This window comes from Lissotriton vulgaris, chromosome 1_1, assembly GCF_964263255.1.
Source record: "Lissotriton vulgaris chromosome 1_1, aLisVul1.2, whole genome shotgun sequence".
NCBI lineage: Eukaryota > Metazoa > Chordata > Amphibia > Caudata > Salamandridae > Lissotriton > Lissotriton vulgaris.
The window spans coordinates 1,630,511,872-1,630,537,712 of NC_141685.1; the positions used below are offsets into that span (position 1 = coordinate 1,630,511,872).

Sequence of the window (25,841 nt, forward strand, 5' to 3'; positions counted from 1 at the left end):
GTGTGTGGGTGTATGTGGTTGTGTGTGGCTGTGTGTGGTTGTATGTGTGTGTGGTTGTATGTGGCTGTCTGTGGCTGTGGGTGGTTGTGTGTGTGTGGTTGTGTGTGGGATTGTGGTTGTGTGTGTGGTTGTGTGTGTGTGGTTGTATGTTTGTGTGTGCATGGTTGTATGTATGTGTGTGTGGTTAGAGAAGGATGTATGTGGAAGAGAGCAGCAGATCAGCACAGCAGAAGAGAACAGGGAGTTAATGAAGGAGGCGGGTGGAAGAGAGCAGATCAGCACAGGAGAAGAGAACAGGGAATTAGAGAAAGAGGTGGGTGGAAGAGAACCACAGATTAGCACATGAGAAGAAAACAGGGAGTTAAAGAAGGAGGCAGGGTGGAAGAGAGCAGCAGATTAGCACAGGAGAAGAGAACAGGGAGTTAGAGAAGGAGGCGAGGTGGAAGAGAGCAGCAGATCAGCAGAAGAGAACAGGGAGTTAAAGAAGGAGGCGGTGGAAGATAGCAGCAGATCAGCAGAGGGAGAAAAGAAGAGAACAGGGAGTTGGAGAAGGAGGTGGGTGGAAGAGAGCAGCAGATCAGCACAGCAGAAGAGAACAGGGAGTTAAAGAAGGAGGTGGGGCGGAAGAGAGCAGCAAAACAGCACAAGAGAAGAGAACAGGGAGGTAGAGAAGGAGGTGGGGTGGAAGAGAGCAGCAGATCAGCACAGAAGCAGAGAGCAGGGAGTTAGAGAAGGAGGCCGGGTGGAAGAGAGCAGCAGATCAGCACAGGAGAAGAGAACAGGGAGTTAGAGATGGAGGTGGGTGGAAGAGAGGAGCAGATCAGCACAGCAGAAGAGAACATGGAGTTAAAGAAGGAGGTGGGGTGGAAGAGAGCAGCAGATCAGCACAGGAGCAGAGAACAGGGAGTTAGAGAAGGAGGCAGGGTGGAAGAGAGCAGCAGATCACCACAGATGAAGAGAAGAGAACAGGGAGTTAAAGAAGGAGGTGGGTGGAAGAGAGGGAGGGCGATAGAGGGAGGGAGGGCGATAGATAGTGGGAGGGCGATAGATAGAGGGAGGGGGATAGATAGATAGATAGAGGGAGTGCGATAGATAGAGTGAGGGAGGGCGATAAATAGATAGATAGATAGATTGAGGGAGGGCGATAGATCGAGTGAGGGAGGGTGATAGATAGAGTGAGGGAGAGCGATAGATAGAATGAGGGAGGGCGATTGAGTGAGTGAGGGCGGTAGAGTGAGTGAGGGCGGTAGAGTGAGGCATGCAGCAGTGTGTAGCATGCAACAGTGTGTGGCGTGCAGCAGTGTGTGGGGTGCAGCAGTGTGAGGCGTGTAGCAGTGTGTGGCGTGCAATAGTGTGAGGCCTGCAATAGTGTGATGCGTGCAGCAGTGTGAGGCATGCAGCAGTGTGAGGCATGCAGCAGTGTGAGGCGTACAGCAGTGTGAGGCATGCAGCAGTGTGAGGCATGCAGCAGTGTGTGGCGTGCAGCAGTGTGAGGCGTGGTGTAGGTGGAAGAGGACTATAACCAGATTGGTAGGAGTAAGGAAGACAGAAGGAGAAACAGAGAAGCGAGAGGTAGGGGGGTACTTAGAGCGAGAACAAAGCAAAGTGAGAGATGATGGAAGATAGAAAGGGGGGCTAGGGACAGTAAGAAAAGGTTTTGAGCATGTTATGTCTCTCATAATTTTGGTAATATATTTAATAAAATATTTAATAAAATACAAGACGTACTTTCTTACGTGTTCAGAACATCCATTATCTTCCATATATCAGAGCTAGCAAATCCTGCAATTCGTGTAATAATCAGGGCCACTAATTAAGCGGTTTAATCTGCGGTGTTCCGGTCTAGTTGTGAATTTACTGTATTTGCCACATATTCCATAATCTGCTGTATAATCTGCATCTTTAATAAATTGATAAAATAACAAGCGTATACCGTCACATGATATGCTGCAGCATTCTGCTAATTGATTGAGTTAGCCTGACCTTGGGTCCTCCTTTACCGTTTAATTACAGAGGCCCTTGTGACAGATCATGCACTCAGCACCCAACTGTCCAAAAGAGCTCTTGTCAAATTTGATAGTGAGTATATTATAGCCACTGGGAAGGACGCAGTTTAGTCGGACTGGGAATTCCCCAGCTGCTGAGAAAATGAGTCGGCCTCTACATTTAACACTTTATAAGTGACACACTGCAGAAATAAACAAGCGTCTGCATGCATTGCTATAGCGCATACGTATGAAACGCCGCCAGGCACTAAAGTCTGACACCTGATTGTGAACACACTGGGCCTTCAATCATTTCTACGCTTAAAACCCTCTAACACAGGAGAGACCAGATCACTTCTGTGCACAAGGAAATGACACGAGGTTGTAGGAGTTCGCGAGGCAAGAGTTGGGTAAGGAGAGGAAGAATGAAAGAATGAATGAAAAGAGAGGGGACAGAAGAAGTTCTGCAAGATGGAAGGAGAGAAGACAGAATAACACCTACAGGAACGAAAGGAGATTGAGAGTTAGGTTCAGGGAAGTGTGGATGGGAAGAAGAGAAAAATGTGAAAGGAAATGATGCGAAATGAGGAGCGACTAGAGAAAAAGTCATCGAAATAAAACAGAGAGAGGCAAGGGGAGGGAAAGGAGATGAGGGAAATAAAATTAAACGGGGAATACAGGAAAGATAAAGGAATTTAAGAGACAAGGTAATACATGAAAGAAAGAGACTAAGAGGAAGAAAGAGTGATGAGATGAGTCTAGAAGAGAAAACGGAAGTGAAAGCAAAAGAGAACAGAAGTACGGGTGGGGTTGAGATGCGAGGTGAGAGGAACGCAGAGAAGGGAAACAAGAAGAGAGAATAAAATGCGAGAAGGAGTTAAATAAAATATATGACAAGGGAGTGGAGAGAAATGACGAAGACGGAGGGTGAACGAGAGAGGCACTGAGAAGAAAGGATGAGGCGTGAAGACGAACATGACCGAGAGGTGGGGTTTAGTGAAGGAGACAGCTCGAGCAAACTTTCCCAGTGAGCGGCAGCGGCTGGTTTTATCACAAGGAGGATTAACAAGCTCTCAGCATTGCTGTGGCGGGGGGCGGGGAGAGCATTCCTTTGAAGTCTGATGCGGGGGCGGGGAGCGGCAGCTTTGAAGTCTCTGAGGGACAGACAAATGGTGGTTTGTGACGTGGCTGGTTTTTGCATGGGCACGGAGCACATGCACTGTCAATAATCCATAGCGATTGCTTATGCAATACGCTAGGCGAGACCTAAAAAATACTAAACAGTGAAGTAGTACTGTGACAAAATGTGCTGCATAGAGCAGAGAAATTCATCTTATTACCTTTTTTTTTTTTTTTCTTCAAAACCAAGTTTATTGAGCATAGGAGTATCAAGAATGTGGTATCTCCACACACCAAGATCACCACAACAATATCAATGCATCTATGACATAGATAAGAAAGGATGAAGTAAATACCAAATAAGCTCAGTTTAGAAATGCCCCAGCAGCCTACGCTAACCCCCAACTACACCCTCCCCCCGTACCAAACACTCCCCCCCAACCCCCCCACCACACGTGTACAAAAAGGCAACAGAAAAGGAAAGCACAAAGAATAAGCAGGTATAGCGCAGCCAGGGCTTTGCCGCTGCAGGCCAGAAGTGTCACTGTGATCAAATGTCCTCCTCCTGCTCCGCCGGGGGGTCCAAGGACAGGCCACGGTAGTCGGCCCACCGCTTACAGATCTTGAAATGTTTGCGCGGGCAGCCCCGCGCCTCAAAGATCGGCTTTTCCAGGCCCATGAAATAATCTAACCCAGCCTTCCATGCAGACAGGGGGGGCCCTCACAGACTTCCATGCCCGAGCCAGGTCTCGTTTGGCCACCACCAGCCCCAGGAGCAACAGGTGACGCTTATATATGTTGCCCCCAACCCCTTCCATAATATGCAGCAGGCCCAGCCGGTGGGTTACCTTTTTTTTTAACACAAACTTTATTGAGTTTTTCAAGTGCAACATTACATTGTTGGATATTACTTCATATATGTTCATTTTCATTGATATGAGTTACATATTATATACGTATCGTGTCAATTCATCTTATTACCTTTATTCCACATATCCAGTGCTATTATAACCTTGGTCGCCCATTTACCATAGATTCAAGTAAAAACTTCTGTTTGATCAAATATATTTTCCAGGAACAAAAGATCTCACATTTGATTTCTCTATCAAATCCTAAATAAAATTTGTATTGAAACTCCTATACCTTGAGTCAATAATTAGCAGAAAATGAAATATAGTTTCGTAAGGCCATATCAGCCATCCTTTAAATGTATTTATCAGTGGTTCTAGACCTGATCAAATCTTCATAAACCGTATGTTGAAAGGGCACTTTGTAATATTTTGCATTGCAGTACACCTCAATATATAAGGGCTCTGTTGCCCATAAACAGTGCCACGCCCTTGCAGTGTCGATAATGATATTGTGCAATGCAAGAACCTAGTGGGACACTCATGAAGTATGTAATATTATGGATTGCAGAGCCTGTCCACACTGTGCCAATCAATGCAATTTGTAATGCAACACTTTTTAGTACCTGTGCACATTGCTATATCTACTGTGAGCTGTTTGCCAATTTGTAATAACACTCCCTTGCATATTGTAAAAAATGGGGTTACTGCAGTGCAAGCATTTATAGTTTAGAACATTATAACATCGCAGAAAGAATGCGGCCGTGGGCAGAGGGATGGCCATACAGATATTTTGGAATGAAACGTAAACTACTCACTGTGCAGCAGGTCATCACCGCCAGTAGATACACGAACAACGTGATTTTGTCACCAAGGCTCACAATTTGCGCTTTCGGATTCTGCAAATATAAAAGCACTAGATTTGCGAAATGACACTATGAGATATTCCCACTAAATAAATAAATAAATAAATAAATAAATAAATATATATATATATATATATATATATATATATATATATATATATATATATATATATATATATATAGAGAGAGAGAGAGAGAGAGAGAGAGAGAGAGAGAGAGAGAGAGAGAGAGAGAGAGAGAGAGAGAGAGAGAGAGCACACATTCCAAATAACTATCTATTAGTATTATAAATGACATTGAAGTATTCTGGTTGTGAAATAAATAACAAGGTCGAAGATCGAGTGGCCTGTGTCATCAGAACCCCGAGATGGGTTTGTTTGAGATACTATACCAGTGGTTCCCAAATTTTTTATACCAGCGGCTCCCTAGACTCGTTTGCAGTTGGCTGTGGCTCCCCATTACGTTACTTTTTTTGGGTGGGTGGGGGTGTAAACCCGGCCTTAAGAGGCTTACATTTTTCTCCCTGAAAATTATTGAGATGAAGCGGATGAAGGTATTATATTCGTGGATGTCATCCTATTAGTCGTAGTGTCTGAAAGGGAGGGTAGGTTAGATAGATTGATAGATGGATTTGTGCTCGGTATGGCAATTACAAAGATTTTGTTTGATCATTTACATGTGTTTTATGTTGGCATTGGCGAGTCTGACATTTGTATTTGTACATTTGAAAAGTCCTTCAGACAGCCTAAGATAGCTGATGTGGTGCTATCCACGACTCTGTCTGGTAGCGATTACAGCAACAGCACCAGTGCGCTATCTGTGTGTTGGGTGAAGCGCGCATCGAGTGTCTGGGTAGATGAGCGCTGGGTGATGTAGCAAGTAGTAGTTGGAAGGTAAAAGGTGACTGCACACATACCTTGACTCAGCGTGTGGCCCATCTGTCACTGGTCTCGTATAAGTCCTCATTATGTTCTATTTGTAAGTCTCCTCAGTTAAGGTACTGCGGTACGCTCTATTGGTTATGAGGCATACTTGAATACTGGCTGCTCTGATTGGCTGGAGTTGTGCCATCACTACGTGCTGACGGGAAGTGTAGTTAATGCATTACGTTTGAAGGAGGCACAGCAATATTCCATTCCTTACCTGGGCAAATCACTTATTATCCCCGTGCCTATCTAAAAATGAATGTATCCTTGTTTAGCGTAACTGGTGCTCATGTAAAGCACTACAATACGTTTTGGTCGAGTTTGCGCTATATAAAATAAAAAATAAAACTGCGGGGCGTGGCTAGCAGCCGACAATGGCGGCAGCAAAATAGAGAGGCTCCCGGAGTAAGGCGGCATCCCCCTGAAATCCGCACAGAAATCCGTAGCCTACATTGCTCTGAAGGGGCGACCCGGGTTCTGTGACCGGGCGGCAACTAGCAGAGCAAATTTTGCAGCGGCGGAACACCAGGAAACGGCAGGGCGAGCTCGCGACTGGCAGGGCCTGGCGCCAGCAGCAAGCAGTGGTCTGGAGGTGGGTCAGTGTCCGAGCGGAAGTGCAGCCACAGTGGGGGCCGACTACCGGAAGCGCGCGCGGAGCGGCAAGACTCGAACACAGCCGGTGGAACGCTCGGAGGGTCCGTCCGCCCTGTCTGTAAACACAGCGGAGGGGGTGAACTGCGGAGTGGACCTGTGGTGAGCGGAATCTGAGAGGAGGGGCGGCCCTCTGGACACCGGCAATTGCGGCGCCATTTCGCAGCGGGGGATTACATCCCGGCAGGTGATCCGTCGGGTGGCAAGCACTGGGCAGGCAAAACAAGAGAATCCTCCCACGCCTGATCCGAGAAGAAATGTAAAGACACCGGAGTAAGGGAAAGATACCTGGACCTCCTTCGAAGGTCGGAATACATATGCCTCTGTGCCCTACCCCGGACCCAGCAGACACTGCACTGGTTGGAGCACGGTGGGCGTACAGATGCCGGAGAGCCCCCCACTCCCCATCCGAGATTGCACAAGGTAACGCCAGTACAGGTGGCGTGGGGCAAAGGACACAAAAGTCGGAAACAAGGGGTAGTGAACACGCCCATACACAATAGACACGGAAAGGATTGGTTTCCGGTGCAGCGAGGGCATAGCAGGCACAGTAGAAGATCATATAAAAAAGGCAAGAGAGGAGGCCAATGGATGGTTGTCACCCGAGGAAATGTGGCAGTCAGCCTGAGTACACCAGCAAGAGGTCCGAATAATTGCTGGTGAGCGAGACTTAGCAACCACGTTGGCAGTTCTAGAGACTTACCGACTCACTAATCCTGCGCAAAGCCAGCTATAAAAAAGAGAAACTGTCCTTCGAGAGCCACATCGCTCATACTATACAGTGGAGTTGCTTGTCTGGTGCGGGGCGCCACTTCGCAGGCTCTACTAAGGGCAGGGACGAAGCTCTGACCGCACTGACCTGCTGCCATAGTAATACCTAGACCTGTGCCCGGTGCTTAACACACAAGAGGCAGTGCACGACATTGGGACTGGACCTGATATCCCGGGCTGGTGGAGTGTGGGAGAGCCCCCGGGATGCACAGAACGCCCTACAAAGGAGAGAGGCTATTTTAGAAAGAAACATGGGGCTCCAAGCATAACTCCACGCAATCCAAATTGGACAAATTCGCATATGATAAGCAAAACCCCCCCTCGACAGAGCAACGTTAGTCCACGGGGAAGACGGTGGAAGGCGAAGGGGCCAAGAAAGCCACGCTAGATGACGTAATGTGTGCCCTGGCACATGTGCAGGCTACAGTGGGTGCCACGGCTAGGGAGGTCACCCTGATACACGCTGACTTCCAAAAGATGAGCGAGAGAGTGAAACAAGTTGAGGTGGTGACTAAATCCTTGGTGGAGGACGTATCGGATCTACAAGTGGTGATGGAGGAAATGCAAGCCGAAAACAAATCTCTCAGGGAGAAGTTGGACGACCAGGAAGGGTGCTCACGGAGGAACAACGTCCGAATACTGGGGGTTCCGGAATCGGAAGGTAAAGGAGCAATGGACCTCTTTGTGGAGGATTTGATCAAGACGCAGCTCAACCCCAAGGGGCTCTTGCACTTTTTCTCGGTGGAAAGGGCCCATAGAGTACCCGGGGGGAAACCGAAGCCGCCCCCCCCCCCCCCCCCCCCCCCCGAGACCAATACTGGCACGGCTCTTCAACTTTCGCGACCGGGACGCCATCTTACAGGCGGCTAGGGTGGCACCGGCCATCCAAATTCAGAATTCCAAGGTGACCTTCTTCCCAGACTACACTGCTGAGGTTTCGCGAAGAAGAAGAACATTTCTAGAGGTCAAGAGGACGCTGCGGGAGAAGGAATTGTCATACTCAATGTTATTTCCGGCCCAACTTCGGGTGGTCGCGGATAATAAGGTCTGGTTCTTTGATACGCCGGATGCGGCCAGAGACTGGTTGGAGGGCTGGAGAACTTCGGGACTACCACGTCGCTCTCACAGGACCAACTGCGACAACCGAGACAACAGCCAGACGGGATCACAGGCATCGGGGAGGGGAGGAGCGGCCAGGTCACCGACACAGGAACACACTGAGGCTGACGGAAGAGAATAGCCCTGACCGCCCGGTGCAGTATTGAACGCTGTTCATTGAACTATTTTGCAGAATGGCCGCAATTGGACACTGGCCTGGGGGACCCAGAAGAGTGCAGGGATGCCGCCTGCTCGGGGAGACACTCTCCCCCAACACGCAAGTATACTGTTTGAGGGATGGGCAAAGCGCTCTGCTAAGTTGAGGAGGCAGGCAGTTGAAGGTCCGTTAAGCAGGGAGGCAGGGAGGGGGGGTTTGTTCAGCAGTTTTTGAAACTCCACAAGAAAGGTCACGATGTGTCATTATACATATGCACTGCTTAGATGTCAGAGAGGGTCGGTACACCCCGGCCGTGAGGCTCAGTAGGTACAAAGTAAAATACATGACCAACAATACCCGATTGCCAATTAAGTAGCTCTGAGGGTGACACGCTAAGGTCACAGGGAACACCCCGCCACCTAATGACATGGAATGTGAGAGGGCTGGGAGACAAGATATAGCGTGGGTTGGTATTGAATGCGATGAAGAGGCAGGGACCAGTCCTGGCACTCCTCCAGGAGACGCATCTAGTGGGGGGAGCACCCAAGGCTCTCGACAGGAGGGGGTACAAGATGGTAGTACATTCGGACTTCACCTCGGGTTCTAGAGGGACAGGCATTTTAATTAAGAAAGCCTCACAATTCATACCGCTGAGCACTAAGGTAGATGGACAGGGGTGTTTTGCGGCCTTACAGGGGCAATGGGAGGGAAGGCTCATTAACGTGATATTGGTATATATTCCCCCGGCACTACACCTGGTCATGCTTCCAGCGCTGGGCGACTTCCTCCTGACCCTACCGGAAGGGGATATAATACTCGGAGGAGACTTCAATGCCACAATAGTCACCCTAATTGATAGATTCCCGGAGATGCACCCGGCCGGTGGTCCTTCCCGTTTCCAACTATTCCTGACTGCCATGGGTCTAGTTGACATATGGAGACATACACACCCCAACGAGAGACAATACACTTATCACTCCACCGTCCACAACAGTCTGTCGCGGATTGACTACTTCCTGGCACTTGGGGATGGCCTACAATACGTAGATACCATAGACATTCAGCCTAGAGGAATATCAGATCATTCTCCAGTCACATTAACGATATCCACTCAGGAGAAATTGTGTAGAAGAATTTATCCCATACATTCTGCGTACCTTAAGGTCCCTAAAGTCAGGAAGGTGCTCAAAATGACGACGACACAATATTTTGCGGAGAATGCCGCCTCGGTGCAGTCCTCTGCGATTCTGTGGGAGGCATACAAGGCGGTATTTAGGGGACAGGCTATAACATCAATCACAGGCTATAAACGAGAAAAAACAACTGAGCTGTCCGAGCTGGAATTAGCTTTGCACGACGCTACAGTGACGCATGAGGCAAACCCTACACCGGACACGTCACATGCTTTACGCCTTCGACAGCAGCAGTACACAAAACATTTAAGGAACCAGAGGATGGGGCAGATAACTGAAACAACGCACAGGATATATGATATAGGGGACAAGGCGTGTAGAATGTTGGCCTGGCTGGATAAGAAGGGGGGTAGCACTAGAGGTATCCAACGAGTGAGGGACGGGTTGGGAATAATCCACACAAGCCCCAAGAAGATAGTGGAGGCACTAGCTGACCACTTCGAGGGGGTATACACATCAGATAGTGAGGTGTCAGCAGACGTGGCCCGGGCTGCGCTGGACCACATTCAAACTCCAACACTGCAGCCGGAGGACGTAACAGAATTAGAGGCTGACATCACTACGGAAGAAATACAAATGGCCATACGAGCGGTAAAGCCCTGTAAGGCACTCGGACCAAACGGCATCCTGATAGAGTGGTACCAGGCCGCACCAGAGAGGCTCAGTGAACACTTACTTGCTATGTATACAGATAGCCTGGCAACGGGCGAACTCCTGCTGGATCAAAGAGTAGCAACCATCGTCGCAATCCCCAAACCTGGGACACCACCAGAGGAATGTGCATCCTACGGCCCCATATCCCTGCTCAACGCCGAAGTTAAAATTCTAGCCAAACTCCTTGCTACCCGACTGATGACACACCTCCCTAACCTCATACATCCCGATCAGTCCGGGTTTATGCCACACAGGAACACCGCATTGAATCTTCGCAGGGTGCATGGTGTGCTGGCCAGGGTGGGATCACTCTCCGAACCGATGCGAAGATGGCTTTCGATCTGGTGGAATGGGGATACCTGTTCGAGGTACTGGCTCACCTGGGTTTCGGACCCAGATTTATAGCATGGGTCAGGCTACTTTACACTACACCAGTAGCACAGGTGGTGGCAAACACCCACATTTCACAAACATTCCCTTTGGGGCGAGGCACCCGACAGGGATGCCCCCTGTCGTCATTGCTCTTTGCAATTGCTTTAGTACCGCTGGCGACCCTGATACGGTCAACTCCACTGCTGAAGGGGATCACCTGGGCAGAGGGATGGGAAGACCGCCTTTCGCTATACGCAGATGACATGCTGGTATACCTAACAGATCCGGAACGTAGTGTTCCGGTGCTTTTGACCCTTTGTGATGAACACAGGAAGGTATCGGGCTACACGCTGAACTGGACTAAGTCGGAACTGTATGTTCTGAGGGGTCCAACCCCGGCTTTGAGCCAGGACTGCCCCTTAAGAGCAGCAGGCTCCTCCTTTAAATACCTGGGCATCGATGTTACCATGGACCCAACTGAATTCGCTTGAAAAAATTTGACACCACCCATGGAGCGGCTTAAACAGGATGTTAAGTTCTGGGCAGGGCTGCCCTTGACACTGCTGGGCAAGGCAGCACTTTACAAAATGATGTCGCTGCCACGCTTCTTGTACGTCCTGGAAAATACACCATACCCGGTGGCACCAGGATACTTCAGGCAGGTGTCGGCGTTGGTGGCTGGCCTCATGTGGAGTAACCGCCCGGCACGTATTGCCCAGGCTAAAATGCATAGGGGGTGGTACGATGGGGGGATCGCGTTGCCGAACTTGCAATTATATTATTGGGCGGCGCAGCTGAAACCCATCAACCAATGGATTCATGCTCTCCAAGATGACCCAGCATTTAGGTCCGATAGAGCGCAACTGGGCACTAACAGTTTACTGGCACCTCTCTACGACCAACACGTGGTACGCAAACTGGTGGGGCCCACGAGACTTACCGCAGCGTTGTGGCACACGACGCTGGCGGCACTAGGATGGAAAGGGCGAATTACTAAACTCACCCCATTATGGGATTCCCGGGCCCTAGGAAACCTAAGACATAGCAAGGGCTTCTCCCGATGGGACAATATAGGTACATCCACGGTGAGAGACCTATGGGAAAAAGGCACGGTATTCCCCTTTGCCCAGCTACGACAGCAATATGAGCTGGGAACCACGGAATCGTTCCGATATGTGCAGATTCAACACGCTCTGCTTAAAGCCATCCCTCCTGAGGCTGAAGTACCAGAGGCTTCTCCGCTTGAGGATCGCCTCCTTACTGACTTCATGTCAGAACGTGCAACCTCCCTCACATCCCGCAAACTGATTAACAACTTATCAGACCCCACGGTAAAACTGAAAGACAAATGGGAGGGAGACATAGGAGCAATAGACGCAAACGAGTGGTATGAGGCGCTGGCGTCGCCCAAGGAGGTAGGCATCTCGACAAAATTCCGACTCGTACAGCTTAAAATTTTGCACAGAGTATACTATACGAGAACGGCACTGCACCTAATACAACGTGCACAACATCCATACTGTCTTCGTGGCTGCGGGGAGGAGGGAACATTCTTCCACACTATATGGGACTGCCCACGCATTCAAGAATATTGGAGACAAATAATGCGCACAATATCTCAAGCTGTGGGGGAATCCCTGGTCCCTGAGCCGCGAAAGTGCCTACTAAATGTTTGGGAACCCAACGATTTGTCCAGACACGGCCAACAATGGTCCACATTGGGAATGATGATAGCCAAACGTGATATAGCGCAGAAATGGGGTGCGGTGGAGGTGCCCACACTGACACAATGATGTATGAACATGGACAGGGTGATGATAACGGAGAGGGCAGTGTACACTAGTAGGGCCTGTCCGAGAAAATGGAATAAGATTTGGGCCCCGTGGAATGTGTTCAGAGGGGAGATTTGCGAACCCTTACAGGAAGAAGACCCAATGACATCGGATGAAGAGGGGGAGGACGAATAGCAGGAGTATCGGAGGTAGGAGGGGTGGGAAGCGGATTATTTGAATCGGATGCAATCTCGGGAGTGGGGAGGAGTGGGACGGAGGGACTGACAAAGCAGGTTGCGGGGAATAACACACACACGCACCTAATCTCAGGAACTACGGCTACAGCCGACCCTAAGGTGTAAGATCTGTTCTCCTTTAGAAGACCTTCAATGACAAGGACAGTGCACTTTTTACCTCATGTACCTGATGATCTAAGTGTGGTTTCTTCATTTTATTAAGTTGTTTATTGTTATAAAATAGAAAACCAGACCTAAACAGATCAGTAATCCCACTGCAAATTATGTACCTTCATTGTATTGGAACGCAGCCGTACCCCCGGATTGACGGCCAATGTGCTGTGTTATTCTAAAGATATAATACTTTCGTGAATGTGTAGCGGCCGGCCCCAAGGGTTGTAGGCCAGAAGCTGTGTATGATTACAAAGGTGCAATAAAGGTCTAGGGGGGAAAAAATAAAAAAATAAAAAAAATAAAACTGCAACTAGCCTGTGCGCAAGACAGGCTAGTAGCCTTTGAGTAAAATATGGCCACTCTCTGCTTGGCCCCACTTCAAATTAATTTATACTCTGCCTTCCCCTGAACTCTTCCACGTGTGCCCACTTCAAATCCCTCGCATTTCCTTATTTCTGTTATTGAAGCAAAGCTTCAGTGTCCTATGTTGCCCTTTTATCTTACAAATATTTGTTACCGGGATTTAAATGAGCTTGTTAGACAAGTGACTCATGCCTTTTGACATAGAAGTTTTTCCAAAAGGCTTAAACCGAGCAGCTCTTTCCGCTAGCAGAGCCATCGAAGCAACTACTTTATAGCTGCGGAGAATACGGCTATATTCACAGGCTAATTTAGTTTCTTACTTACACTGAATCCTGAGGGGCATGTGGTATGGGTGAAAGTCTTCCTTTCAACTGGTGCAGTGAGAGGAGGGACCGCCTGTGTTTTGCCACCACTGCTCTGGTATCTGCTGCACTGCAGAGTGTCTCCGAAAGTGTATGAGCAGCTTCTATGCGTGTGGCCTCGTCGGATGAGCTGATGACTGCGTGTTTCTCCTAGTCCTGGAATTCAGATTATGTTTGCCGACTCCAGGCACCCAGTCCTTTCCTGTGGTCTTATTATGAGTTTTAAGTTGCTGCCATCTCAGAACTGTTGCTGCGCCATTTAATTTCAGTCATGCACGCGCCTCAATAACCCCTTCAAACTTTAAAGCACTGAAATCCCATTAGGGCTCGGGGCGCCCCAGGCTAGTTTTGATGGCACACCAGGGTGCCGCGGCGCAGTTTGGGAACCACTGTACTATACAATATTTTGTGGCTGTTTGCAGGGTCCCTAAAACCTGTGTTTTTTCAGTGAATTTCTGAGGTTTTTAAATGCTAATTCCTAACTATAACGTCCCTGAAACCTTTGGTTTTTCAGTGAATTTCAAAGGTTTTTTTAACTAGCAGTCACGTTTGCAGAGTGGTGGAGCAAAGGGGCTGGACCTCCAACCATCTCTCAGGAATTCCGCTGAGTAGGACTTACAGGAGCTACCAGGTGGGCTTCTTGGTCCCCAAGGTCCTTCTGGTGTAAACTGGACTTCATCCCCCAACCAGTTGTGCGCCAGGAGGCGCATTTGCAGAGCAGTGGAGAAAGGGAAGCGTGGCTTCGAAGATCTCTTAGCAATCCTACTGTGTGGAACTTACTGGAGGTGGCAAGAGGGGTAGTTGGCCCCAAGGACATTGTTGTGGGCTAACTACCCCTCCTGTTACCTCCAGTACGTCCCACACAACAGGATTTCTGATTTCTGATAGCAGGCCACACGCCCTTTGTCCACCACTCTGCAAACGCGCTTCCGGGCGCACTCTTGGTTGAGAGATGAAGTCCCCTTTGCTGTTTCGGGTCCTTAGGGGCCATCTAGCCTACCTGTTACCTCCAGTAAGCCCTACACAGTGGGATTGCTGAGAGGTGGTCGCAGTCCATGCCCCCTTTCTCCACCACTCTGCAAAAATGCCTCCTGGTGCGCTCTTGGTTGGGGGATGAAGTCCCCTTGCCTCTTGAGGGTCCCTGGGATCCAAGTAGCCCTACTGTTACTTCCAGTAACTCCCAGACAGATGGATTGCTGAGAGGTGGTCAGAGGCCACGCCACCTTTCTCCACCACTCTGCTAACACACCTCCTGGCACAATGCTACTTGGGAGATGAAGTCCACTTTAGCCCTGAAGCCCTCCAAACACAAGGGGACCTTACCGCCTCCAATAGCAGTGCACCAAGAGCCGCTTTTGCAGAGTGGTGTACAAAGGGTAAAATACCGTCTCTCCGCATTTTTTACTCCGCATACTTTCACTCCTCATACCATTATAACGCAGGTACCTTTACTCCGCATTTTTTTATAACGCATGTCTTTATATATTATATGCTTTTATCTCGCATGCTTTTACGACGAAAATCATTGTAAAAGCATGATTGGTAAAAGTATATGTTTTAAGGTAAGTTGTAAGGTAAGTATATGGGTTTTTTTTTGGGTTCAGGGGTATTTTAAGGGTGAGTTTGGGTTATGGGGTGCAGGGGTATTTAAGGGTTAAGGGGTACAGGGGTATTTTTAGGGTTCAGGGGTAGGTTTGCGTTTTGGGGTACAGGGGTATTTTTAGGGTTCAGGTGTTGTTTTGGGTTTTGGGGTACAGGGGTATTTTTAGGGTTTAGGGCTGGGTTTGGGTTATGTGGTACAGGGGTATTTTTAGGGTTCAAGGGTTGTTTTGGGTTTTCGGGTAGAGGGGTATTTTTAGGGTTCAGGGGTTGTTTTGGGTTTTGGGGTTCAGGGGTATTTTTAGGGTTCAGGGGTTGTTTTGTGTTTTGGGGTACAGGGGTATTTTTAGGGTTGAGGTTGTTTTGGGTTTTGGGGTACAGGGGTATTTTTAGGGTTCAGGGGTTGTTTTGGGTTTTGGGGTACAGGGTTTTGGGGTACAGGGGTATTTTTAGGGTTCAGAGGTTGTTTGGGGTTTTGGGGTACAGGGGTATTTTTAGGGTTCAGGGGTTGTTTTGGGTTTTGGGGTACAGGGGTATTTTTAGGGTTCAGGGGTAGGTTTGGGTTTTGGGGTACAGGGGTATTTTTAGAGTTCAGGGGTTGTTTTGGGTTTTGGGGTACAGGGGTATTTTTAGGGTTCAGGGGTAGGTTTGGGTTTTGGGGTACAGGGGTATTTTTAGGGTTCAGGGGTTGTTTTGGGTTTTGGGGTACAGGGGTATTTTTGGGGTTCAGGGGTTGTTTTGGGTTTTGGGGTACAGGGGTATTTTTAGGGTTCAGGGGTTGTTTTGTGTTTTGGGGTACAGGGGTATTTTTAGGGTTCAGGGGTTGTTTTGGGTTTTGGGGTACAGGGGTATTTTTAGGGATCAGGGGTTGTTTGGGGTTTTGGGGTACAGGGGTATTTTTAGGGTTTAGGGGTTGTTTTGGGTTTTGGGGTACAGGGGTATTTTTAGGGTTCAGGGGTATGTTTGGGTTTTGGGGTACAGGGGTATTTTTAGGGTTCAGGGGTTCTTTTGGGTTTTGGGTACAGGGGTATTTTTAGGGTCAGGATGGGTTAGTGTTTATGGGTGCTGGGGTATTTAAAGGGACTAGGGTGGAATTAGTTTTTAGGGTGCATATATATATATATATATATATATATATATATATATATATATATATATATATATATATATATGAAAATCCACAAGTTTTGCCCATAAGCAAAGTCGCGCACTCAAGGAGATTCAGTCAGGAAAGTATATATATTAGCGGTCTAGTGCCCTGCTAATACTAAATTCGTAGACACCCGATTATAATGCAAGTCCAAAAAGTGCATGAGGTCTAGTGCCTCGGAGTCAAAAATTGAAGGATGCATCTAAATACCACAAGCCATCTATGTAGTCAATGAATAATTAATCACAAAAAGAGGAGAAAAGTGCCCATAGTGAAAGTCTTATCTTTAACAAAGTGAAGTGAATTCTTCCATCCAAAGTGGAGAAAGGTGGGGCCGTGGTGAGGTGGTCAAAGAGTGTGCTGTTCCCCATCCTTATCTCCTGAAAGAGATATAACAACAACATGATTAAAACGATTTAAAACATATACAAAAGTATATCTTATACGAAATCATACTTTGCAAGATTCTCAAAACAACTGTTGGACTTGCATTATAATCGGGTGTCTACGAATTTAGTATTAGCAGGGCACTAGACCGCTAATATATTCATATTGATGCCAGTTCAACTATCAAGCTCTCTCAAAGGGATAGGAGCTCAGATAGACCGGGGTGGTTACCGGAATGAAATAGAATTGACATGGTTATACTACACCCCATTGCCAAGATATTATTGGTAAAAACACTACTTTGGTTTTTAATAATATATTCGTTTGACTCTTGTTGCTTAGAAATTCATTGTCTAAGTCTCATATGTGTTAATAGTATTACGATAATTACTGGCAAATCACTAAAATTATGGTCGATTTACAGACACCATTGCTCGATCATTTGGTTCCATACATACCTGTATGAAAGTAACTCCATTCCAAAATGGCCGACAAGTTTTTACCTTGATTGTGTTGATTGATGCAAACCTCATCTATGTTCATTGTTTGTATACTCGCTGTGTATTTAACATTCTGAGCACTGGGGAGAGGTTATCGTGTGATCAAGACACCTTGGTGTGTCGAAACGCGTAGCGATATCCGGTGAATAAACTTTCCTGACTGAATCTCCTTGAGTGCGCGACTTTGCTTATGGGCAAAACTTGTGGATTTTCATTGAAACTACTCGGCTTTGGGTTTGCCGAACGTCCGCGCCACCTGACTACGGGAGGAGGTACCCGGAAGGACCCAGTGTGCTTTTATATATATATATATATATATATATATATATATATATATATATATATATATATATATATATGTGTGTGTGTATTATTAATATAGTTCTAAATATAATGTAATTTTAAAGAAATAATGCTTCATTTTATTTAAATATATATATATATATGTGTGTGTATATATATATATATATATATATATTTATATATAAATATTTATATATATATTTTTAAAAATAAAGTACTTTTACAAAGTATATGACTTCACCACACATGCATTTGCGTTGTAATTGCATGCGGAGTGAAGTCATATGCGTTGTAAAAATTTGCGGAATTATGGCTTGAGGAGTAATGGTTTTTGCGGACTTAAAAATGCGGAGTGATGGTATGCTGGATTTTTTTTTGCGGAATGGAAAGATATATTCGTACAAAGGGGCTTGACTTCCGACCACTTCTCAGCAATCCCACTGTGTGGGGCTTAATGGAGGTAATAGGTATGCTAGTTGGCCCTAAAGTACCCTCAGCAGCGAAGGGGACTTCATCCCCCAACCTAGCGCACCCGAGGAGGTGAGTTTGCAGAGTAGTGGAGAAAAGGGGCTGGCCTTCCTGCGAGTTGCCGGCTTCCTTTTTTTTCATTTTAGGAAGGGGGGCTGTGTGGCCCTCCTTCCATTCACCCTTTTGAGCCACGGGGACCCCATCCCCCGGGGCCTGAGCCATTATTTATTTTATTTCATAAAATAAAAAGGGTGGTGGGCGTACTGCCCCATCCCATTGACGATTTCCTCCCTGGGACCCCATCCCAGGGGCTAGTCCTTTGTTTATGTTTTTTTTAAAGGGGAGGGGGGAATGTGTGGCCCCTCTCCACAGGCCGCTTTCGCCCTGGGGACCCCATCCCTAGGACCAGGTCATTTTTAAATTTAAAAAAAAAATTCAATGGAAGGGGTGAGCGGCCCCTTCCCTGGCTTTTTTCGGACCTGGGGACACCATCCCTTGGGTCAGGCCACTTCTTTTTTATTTATATTGTGCTAAAGGTGGGGGCCATGTGCCCGACTCTTCAGGCCGATTTCGGCACTGGGGACTCCATATTTCTTTTATTTCCTACCCTATAACACCACAACAATAACAAATCACTTCAACATTTTTAATTACATTTATTTACATAATTAATAATCAATTAAAGAAATATTATTAATAAAAAATGAACATTAATTAACTACACAAACTTTAACACTTTAATATCCACATCACAAACTTAAATTAAAATATATAATAATAAAACACAATTAAAACTTATTTTAAGTTGTAAAATCACTACTATTAACAACTAATATAAATAATTAAATGTAATGTAATACCTACCCTTTACCCCGTTAAAAGTAAAAACAGACAAAAAATAAATAATTACCTAAAATAAATATTGAATAATTAACATTAAATAACAACTATATATTAGTTAATTAAACACAAATTACTTACCACCCTTTACTCATATAAACACCACAACATACACCTAAAATTAATTACACAATTAACATAATTAATAACCAATTAATTAAATAAAATTAATTAACAACCCGTTATTAATTCAGAAATTAAACATAAATTACTTCCCACCCTTTCCACCTATAAAGACCACAACACACACCTAAATTTAATTACAGAATTACTATAATGAATTACCAATTAATTAATTAAATTTAATTAACAACCAATTATCAATTAATTATTAATAATTTACTTTACACATTTAACACTATAACATCTCAATTGAACAAATATTAATCAATTAAATTAATAAAGATTAATAAATAAAGATTAATCAATACATTTAATATATTTAAATTTATTTATTTATTTATTTATTTTTTGCTATTTTTAAAGCGCGCAAATACCCATACGGGTGTCTCGGCGCTGTTGCTCAAGGAACTCTTACTCTATGAGAATGGTTAAACAGAGGAGAAAAGCCATGTCTTAAATGACTTCCCAGCCTATTCCCCTATAAACCCACAACCCTCTACAGAACCAGAAACGAAAGATTTAAATAAAAAAATAACAACTTGAAGTTTAACACATATATTAAAAATACAACCAATTCATATACAAAAAAAACACATCACATACATATAAAATATATACTAAAATACATATTTTTATCTTCACCTTTTCTATCTTTGATATGGTTGCAGAAAATATTTGTCTTATCACTTTTCCCTGTCCATATACCCTAATACTCTATAAACCTAACTTCACACGTAACTTACGAACTCGCCCATTTAGTGACTGGAAGGAGGATAGATTCAAGACAATAACAGTCACTTTAGTAGGCAAGACCCTTCAATTAATGCAAAGCAGATTTGGCCATAAGGAAACAGAGAGGATGCACTGCAAGCAGCTTCAAAATTGTGTCATGCAAGCTGAGATAAAAGATGTTGGCCTATGAGAAAGAACACTTTTTAAGAGGATGATAGGCAAGCTCCACACTTCAAAAGTATTGGCTCCAATATTTGTAAGATACTACATGGAGCAATCAACATGGAAAAATGGGCATACAGGGTGTGATGGGAAAATATTTGAACACTTAAATCAGACAGAGAGACTGGGAAGTTCCCTGAAGGGACATCCGTAACAGTTCTATCATCTTGAGGAATAAAGACATATATTACATATTAATATGTGACTGGCATCACACCCCGTGGAAGATACATAATCTGTTAGCAGGGGTGTGGAATGACAATAAGCATTCCCCATATCTAGTGGGTGTCCCCAAGGCTTGTACAGTCCTTTAAGGAAGCAGCACACATTTGACCAAAGGACATTGTTATTAGTAATCTAGAGGGTATCCATCTCATGTTTGAGCGACAATGGTGAGCACTGCTGGAACACATTCTGGAGGGCAATGATATGTGTCTATTCCCTTCGCACTCAAAAGCGTTGGAAATATTGTCTTGAGTGGACTGTGGGCACTGAGAGGTGTGTCGTGGTGGGAAAAGGGAGGTGGGAGGCACCCAGGGTCGAGCTGTTTCCACCGAATATTTCAAAGATGTTGCATTGGTCTTGTTAGGAGTGGTAGGGTGGTAAAGAAGGGATGCTGTACCAATTGAATTTGATGTATTATTGATAATCAACAAATTATGCGATGTGTCCCCCTATAATGATGTATGCCGTATACGTAAATGTTAATAAACCGAAACAAGAATATTTTACCAACCCCTTTTAATTGAAAAATAATGCAACGTTAATTTTTTTCAAAATACAATTACATTATTTGTCATTAATTCTGTAGAAGTGTTTATAAATAATATTTTTTATTTTAGATGGAATTTTATTAATTTATTATATTAAAAATAAATACATTTAAAAATCAAAATAAGTTAGCAGTGCTGTAGTATTATTTATTTTGTTCTACATTTAAAATAAATATTTAAAAAATAACATTAATTTACATTAACATTTAACAGAACATTATTTTTATTCGTTTTTTTCCAAGTACAACAACCTTTGCTTGCTTTGCAATATATTTACCAAATCTCTGTCACCGGGTAATAGTAAATAAAGTTTATTAAACTTGTAAAAAATCTTATTAGCATGTTAAATATTTATGAAAATTAATATTCCTTGGTTATTTTATATGTACTATGAAAAAGAAAGCTACAGCACTATTAACTTCATTTTGAATTAAGGGGCCCTCAGGATCTCGGGCGGATTACCACCGCCCGCATGGCGGTGGCAATTCGCACGAGATCCGTCGCTGCCCGCCACCCATTTCCCCCTGCCATATTACTATGCCGGGGTGGACCGTGGCGGACGGAAAGACCGTCTGCCACTTTTCCGCCCGGTCAAAAAGAGTTTAATATGGTGGCTGTGTCCGTCAGACACCGCCAGCCATATTATCATGGGGCGGAAACATGCCTTAAAGGCATGAGGTAATTGCTTGCAGGCTCGTTGCTGGCCCCCAGGGACTCTGGTGGGTGGGGGGTGCACATGTACCTATGGTACACCCCTGCAGTTCCATGCACAACTTGGCAGGCACCACGTGGTGCCTGCCATTTTTGTGCATGGAAGTGCACAACATGCCTTCCTTATGGCGGGTGGTCCCATTTCCCGATAGGAAGCCTGCCATCCTGATGACCCCCATAATGTTTAATTAACTTAAATATATGAAATTAAAGAACCTTTATGTTTTTAAGAGTTATTAAAAAAAAATTTCACCTAACAATGTTTGTATTTATTCATTAGGTATTAACAATTACAGAAAGTGTGTATAGAATTATTTTTAAATAATTTAACTATTTTCAAAAATAGGCACATTAAGTTTAAGAATAAAAAATGTTCTGAAAACATTTTATCATCAAATATATTTAATTATGTTTACATTTTTTATTATATATATACATATATTTAATAAAAAATTTAAACATATATATATATATATATATATATATATATATATATATATATATATATATATATATATATATATATATATATATATATATATTCACTGAAAAAAAACATAGGTTTCAGCCACGTTACAGTTAGGAATTACCATTTAAAAAACCTTTGAAATTCACTGAAAAAACCATAGGTTTCAGCCACGTTATAGTTAGGAATTAGCATTTAAAAAACCTTGCAAATTCACTGAAAAAACCATAGGTTTCACACACGTTATAGTTAGGAATTAGCATTTAAAAAACCTTTGAAATTCACTGAAAAAAACATAGGTTTCACACCAGTTATAGTTAGCTGGACATTTTATTCATACAAAACCATTGAAATTCCCCTGTTATAGTTAGTTGTACTCACTATAACTCGCGCGCCCGCAATCCACTGCTGATGATGTCACATATTACATCATTCATGACATGGTCAGTGACATCACTGATGACATCACTGATGACATCTCAAATGACATCACTGATGACATCACTGATGACATCACTGATGACATCATCCAGTGAATGTGGTTTGCTTTGATATTTAAATATGTATGATAAATACACTACTTTGCATTGAAGAATGAGTGGATATATAAATATAAATGTGTGAATGGTGGATTTAGTAACAGTGTCATTGATTGTTTCCTTGACTAATTTGTAGAGTCCCACTATATATAATGTGTAGTTACTAAACTGTGTGAAAGTCTTCATTGCTTTGTCTTAATTGCTATGTTAAAGACTATATTTGTTATTGGTTTCTTAACTGAGTATTTGTATGGGTAAATGAATGTCTATGTGGTTTGGTGGGGGGTGTGTGATTGCACAAAAATGGGTGAATAGATCATTCAGTAGGTAAATGAGGTTAGGACTACATTTTATAACAGTTGTTTCAGTGAGTGTATTTGTTTATGGGTGTGGTGGTGATGAAAAATGTCTCTCAATGGTACATCTCCATTAAACTTGAAAAAAAGCAGCGTATCTTACAGTTATATCTAATTAAGTGAGCCTAAGACTTAGTGATTGTATGAGTCACTGTATGGATAACTGTATATTTCTAATAGTGATTTTATAACACACTGAGGACCCGATTATGATCGCGGACTGACTTGCGTCCGTCTGCGATCACTGAGGAGGAGGGAACGTCCGCATGGGCTGCGGCGTTCCCTCCTGTGCGATTAGGATGTGACCGCCACCAAGGCGGTCACATCCTCTATTTTTAACATTGCAGCGGGTGCGGCTTCAAGCTGCAACCGCAGCAATGTTAAAAATGCAGGCATTGCATTTGTATGCAGAAAGAGGCAGGCACAGCGCGGTGCCTGCCGCTTTCTGCATACAAATGCAGGGGGGTACCATAGATACCCCCCCATGTGCACCCCCCAACCCCCCTTCACCTAGGAGGCCCGCAACGGGCACCCGCAGTGAAGATCCGTATGCTTTTCCACGGCGGAAAACCCGCCACGGAAAAGCATATCTTGGCTGACATCCTAATATGGCTGGCGGTGTCTGGAAGACACTGCCACCATATTAGAGCTTTCCCACCGCAGTTGTGAGACAACCGCGGCGGAAAAGCTGCAGCGGAAACTAGGACCCACCAGCCATCCTAATGTGGCGGTGGGTCTTTAGTGGGCCCGCTGCGGAAAAACCGCAATTGTAATAGGCCCCTAAGTGTGAGTTACTATCTATATGAATAGATGAAGTGGTGTTTGTATAAGTGTGTAGGTAAGTTAATGTAAGTATGATCCATTGTTTGCATAAGTCAGTAAGATGTCTTTATAAGTGAATACAATGTGTGCTGGTGTGTAATGTTGAAATAGGCGTATAAGTATATTTGATAATGTTCTGTTAATTATTCACTGCATATAACAGTGAATATATATGTAGGTGATTAGTTGTGTGTATAGATCTATGAATCACTGAGTGGGTGTTTAGAAATTTCTATTGGTCTGTCAATGGTTTCTAATATGCGGTACAAAAGGGGGTGGTGATGGACGGAGCATCTGAATCAATCAAACACTCACACCCAGTCAAAAGATCTGGGTTTAATCCATCACCGTTCTTTAGCCCACTCTGCCACCCCATGTTCAGACATGGCTATATGCAAATCAGTCTGACCCTGTGCCTCATGGGAACTGTCCAGCCCGAACTGCCAAGCCATGTCTTCCCTGGACCGGAAACAAGCTTCCAAGGACCGGTTTCTGGCCTTCCAGCCGTCTTCAGCCCGGCTTGCTTGAATCCAGTGGCAAAGTGAGCAAGGGACTCACGTCTGAGCATACCCTGCCACACTTATGCGGCCAAAAGCAGTACAAAAGGGGGTGGTGATGGACGGAGCATCTGAATCAATCAAACACTTACACCCAGTCAAAAGATCTGGGTTTAATCCATCACCGTTCTTTAGCCCACTCTGTCACCCCAGTTCAGACATGGCTATATGCAAATCAGTCTGACCCTGTGCCACATGGGAACAGTCCAGCCCGAACTGTCAAGCCATGTCTTCCCTGGACCGGAAACAAGCTTCCGAGGACCGGTTTCTGGCATTCCAGCCGTCTTCAGCCCGGCTTGCTTGAATCCAGTGGCAAAGTGAGCAAGGGACTCAAGTCTGAGCATACCCTGCCACACTTATGGCGGCCAAAAGCGGTACAAAAGGGGGTGGTGATGGACGGAGCATCTGAATCAATCAAACACTCACACCCAGTCAAAAGATCTGGGTTTAATCCATCACCGTTCTTTAGCCCACTCTGCCACCCTGGTTCAGACATGGCTATATGCAAATCAGTCTGACCCTGTGCCTCATGGGAAAAGTCCAGCCCGAACTGCCAAGCCATGTCTTCCCTGGACCGGAAACAAGCTTCCGAGGACCGGTTTCTAGCATTCCAGCCGTCTTCAGCCCGGCTTGCTTGAATCCAGTGGCAAAGTGAGCATGGGACTCACGTCTGAGCATACCCTGCCACACTTATGGCGGCCAAAAGCGGTACAAAAGGGGGTGGTGATGGACAGAGTATCTGAATCAATCAAACACTCACACCCAGTCAAAAGATCTGGGTTTAATCCATCACAGTTCTTTAGCCCACTCTGCCACCCCAGTTCAGACATGGCTATTTGCAAATCAGTCTGACCGTGTGCCTCATGGGAACCGTCCAGCCCGAACTGCCAAGCCATGTTTTCCCTGGACCGGAAACAAGCTTCCGAGGACCGGTTTCTGGCATTCCAGCCGTCATCAGCCCGGCTTGCATGAATCCAGTGGCAAAGTGAGCAAGAGACTCACGTCTGAGCATACCCTGCCACACTTATGGCGGCCAAAAGCGGTACAAAAGGGGGTGGTGATGGACGGAGCATCTGAATCAATCAAACCCTCACACCCAGTCAAAAGATCTGAGTTTAATCCATCACCGTTCTTTAGCCAACTCTGCCACCCCAGTTCAGACATGGCTATATGCAAATCAGTCTGACCCTGTGCCTCATGGGAACAGTCCAGCCCGAACTGCAAAGCCATGTCTTCCCTGGACCGGAAACAAGCTTCCGAGGACCGGTTTCTGGCATTCCAGCCGTCTTCAACCCGGCTTGCTTGAATCCAGTGGCAAAGTGAGCAAGGGACTCACGTCTGAGCATACCCTGCCACACTTATGGCGGCCAACAGCGGTACAAAAGGGGGTGGTGATGGACGGAGCATCTGAATCAATCAAACCCTCACACCCAGTCAAAAGATCTGGGTTTAATCCATCACCGGTCTTTAGCCCACTCTGCCACCCCAGTTCAGACATGGCTATGTGCAAATCAGTCTAACCGTGTGCCTCATGGGAACAGTCCAGCCCGAACTGCCAAGCCATGTCTTCCCTGGACCGGAAACAAGCTTCCAAGGACCGGTTTCTGGCATTCCAACCGTCTTCAGCCCGGCTTGCTTGAATCCAGTGGCAAAGTGAGCAAGGGACTCACGTCTGAGCATACCCTG

The 25,841-nt window shown here is 45.3% G+C and overlaps 1 protein-coding gene across 3 annotated transcripts in view; it reads right to left on the minus strand.

Moving 5' to 3' along the window:
- LOC147750942 (transmembrane protein 116-like) overlaps positions 1 to 25,841 on the minus strand; it is a 188,283-nt gene that overhangs the window by 43,546 nt on the left and 118,896 nt on the right. For all 3 annotated transcript variants that reach the window (XM_086918847.1, XM_086918848.1, XM_086918849.1), the window contains one exon: positions 4,771 to 4,851. In XM_086918847.1, the coding sequence (XP_086774973.1) occupies positions 4,771 to 4,851 (81 nt within the window). The remainder of the gene's footprint in view (positions 1 to 4,770; positions 4,852 to 25,841) is intronic.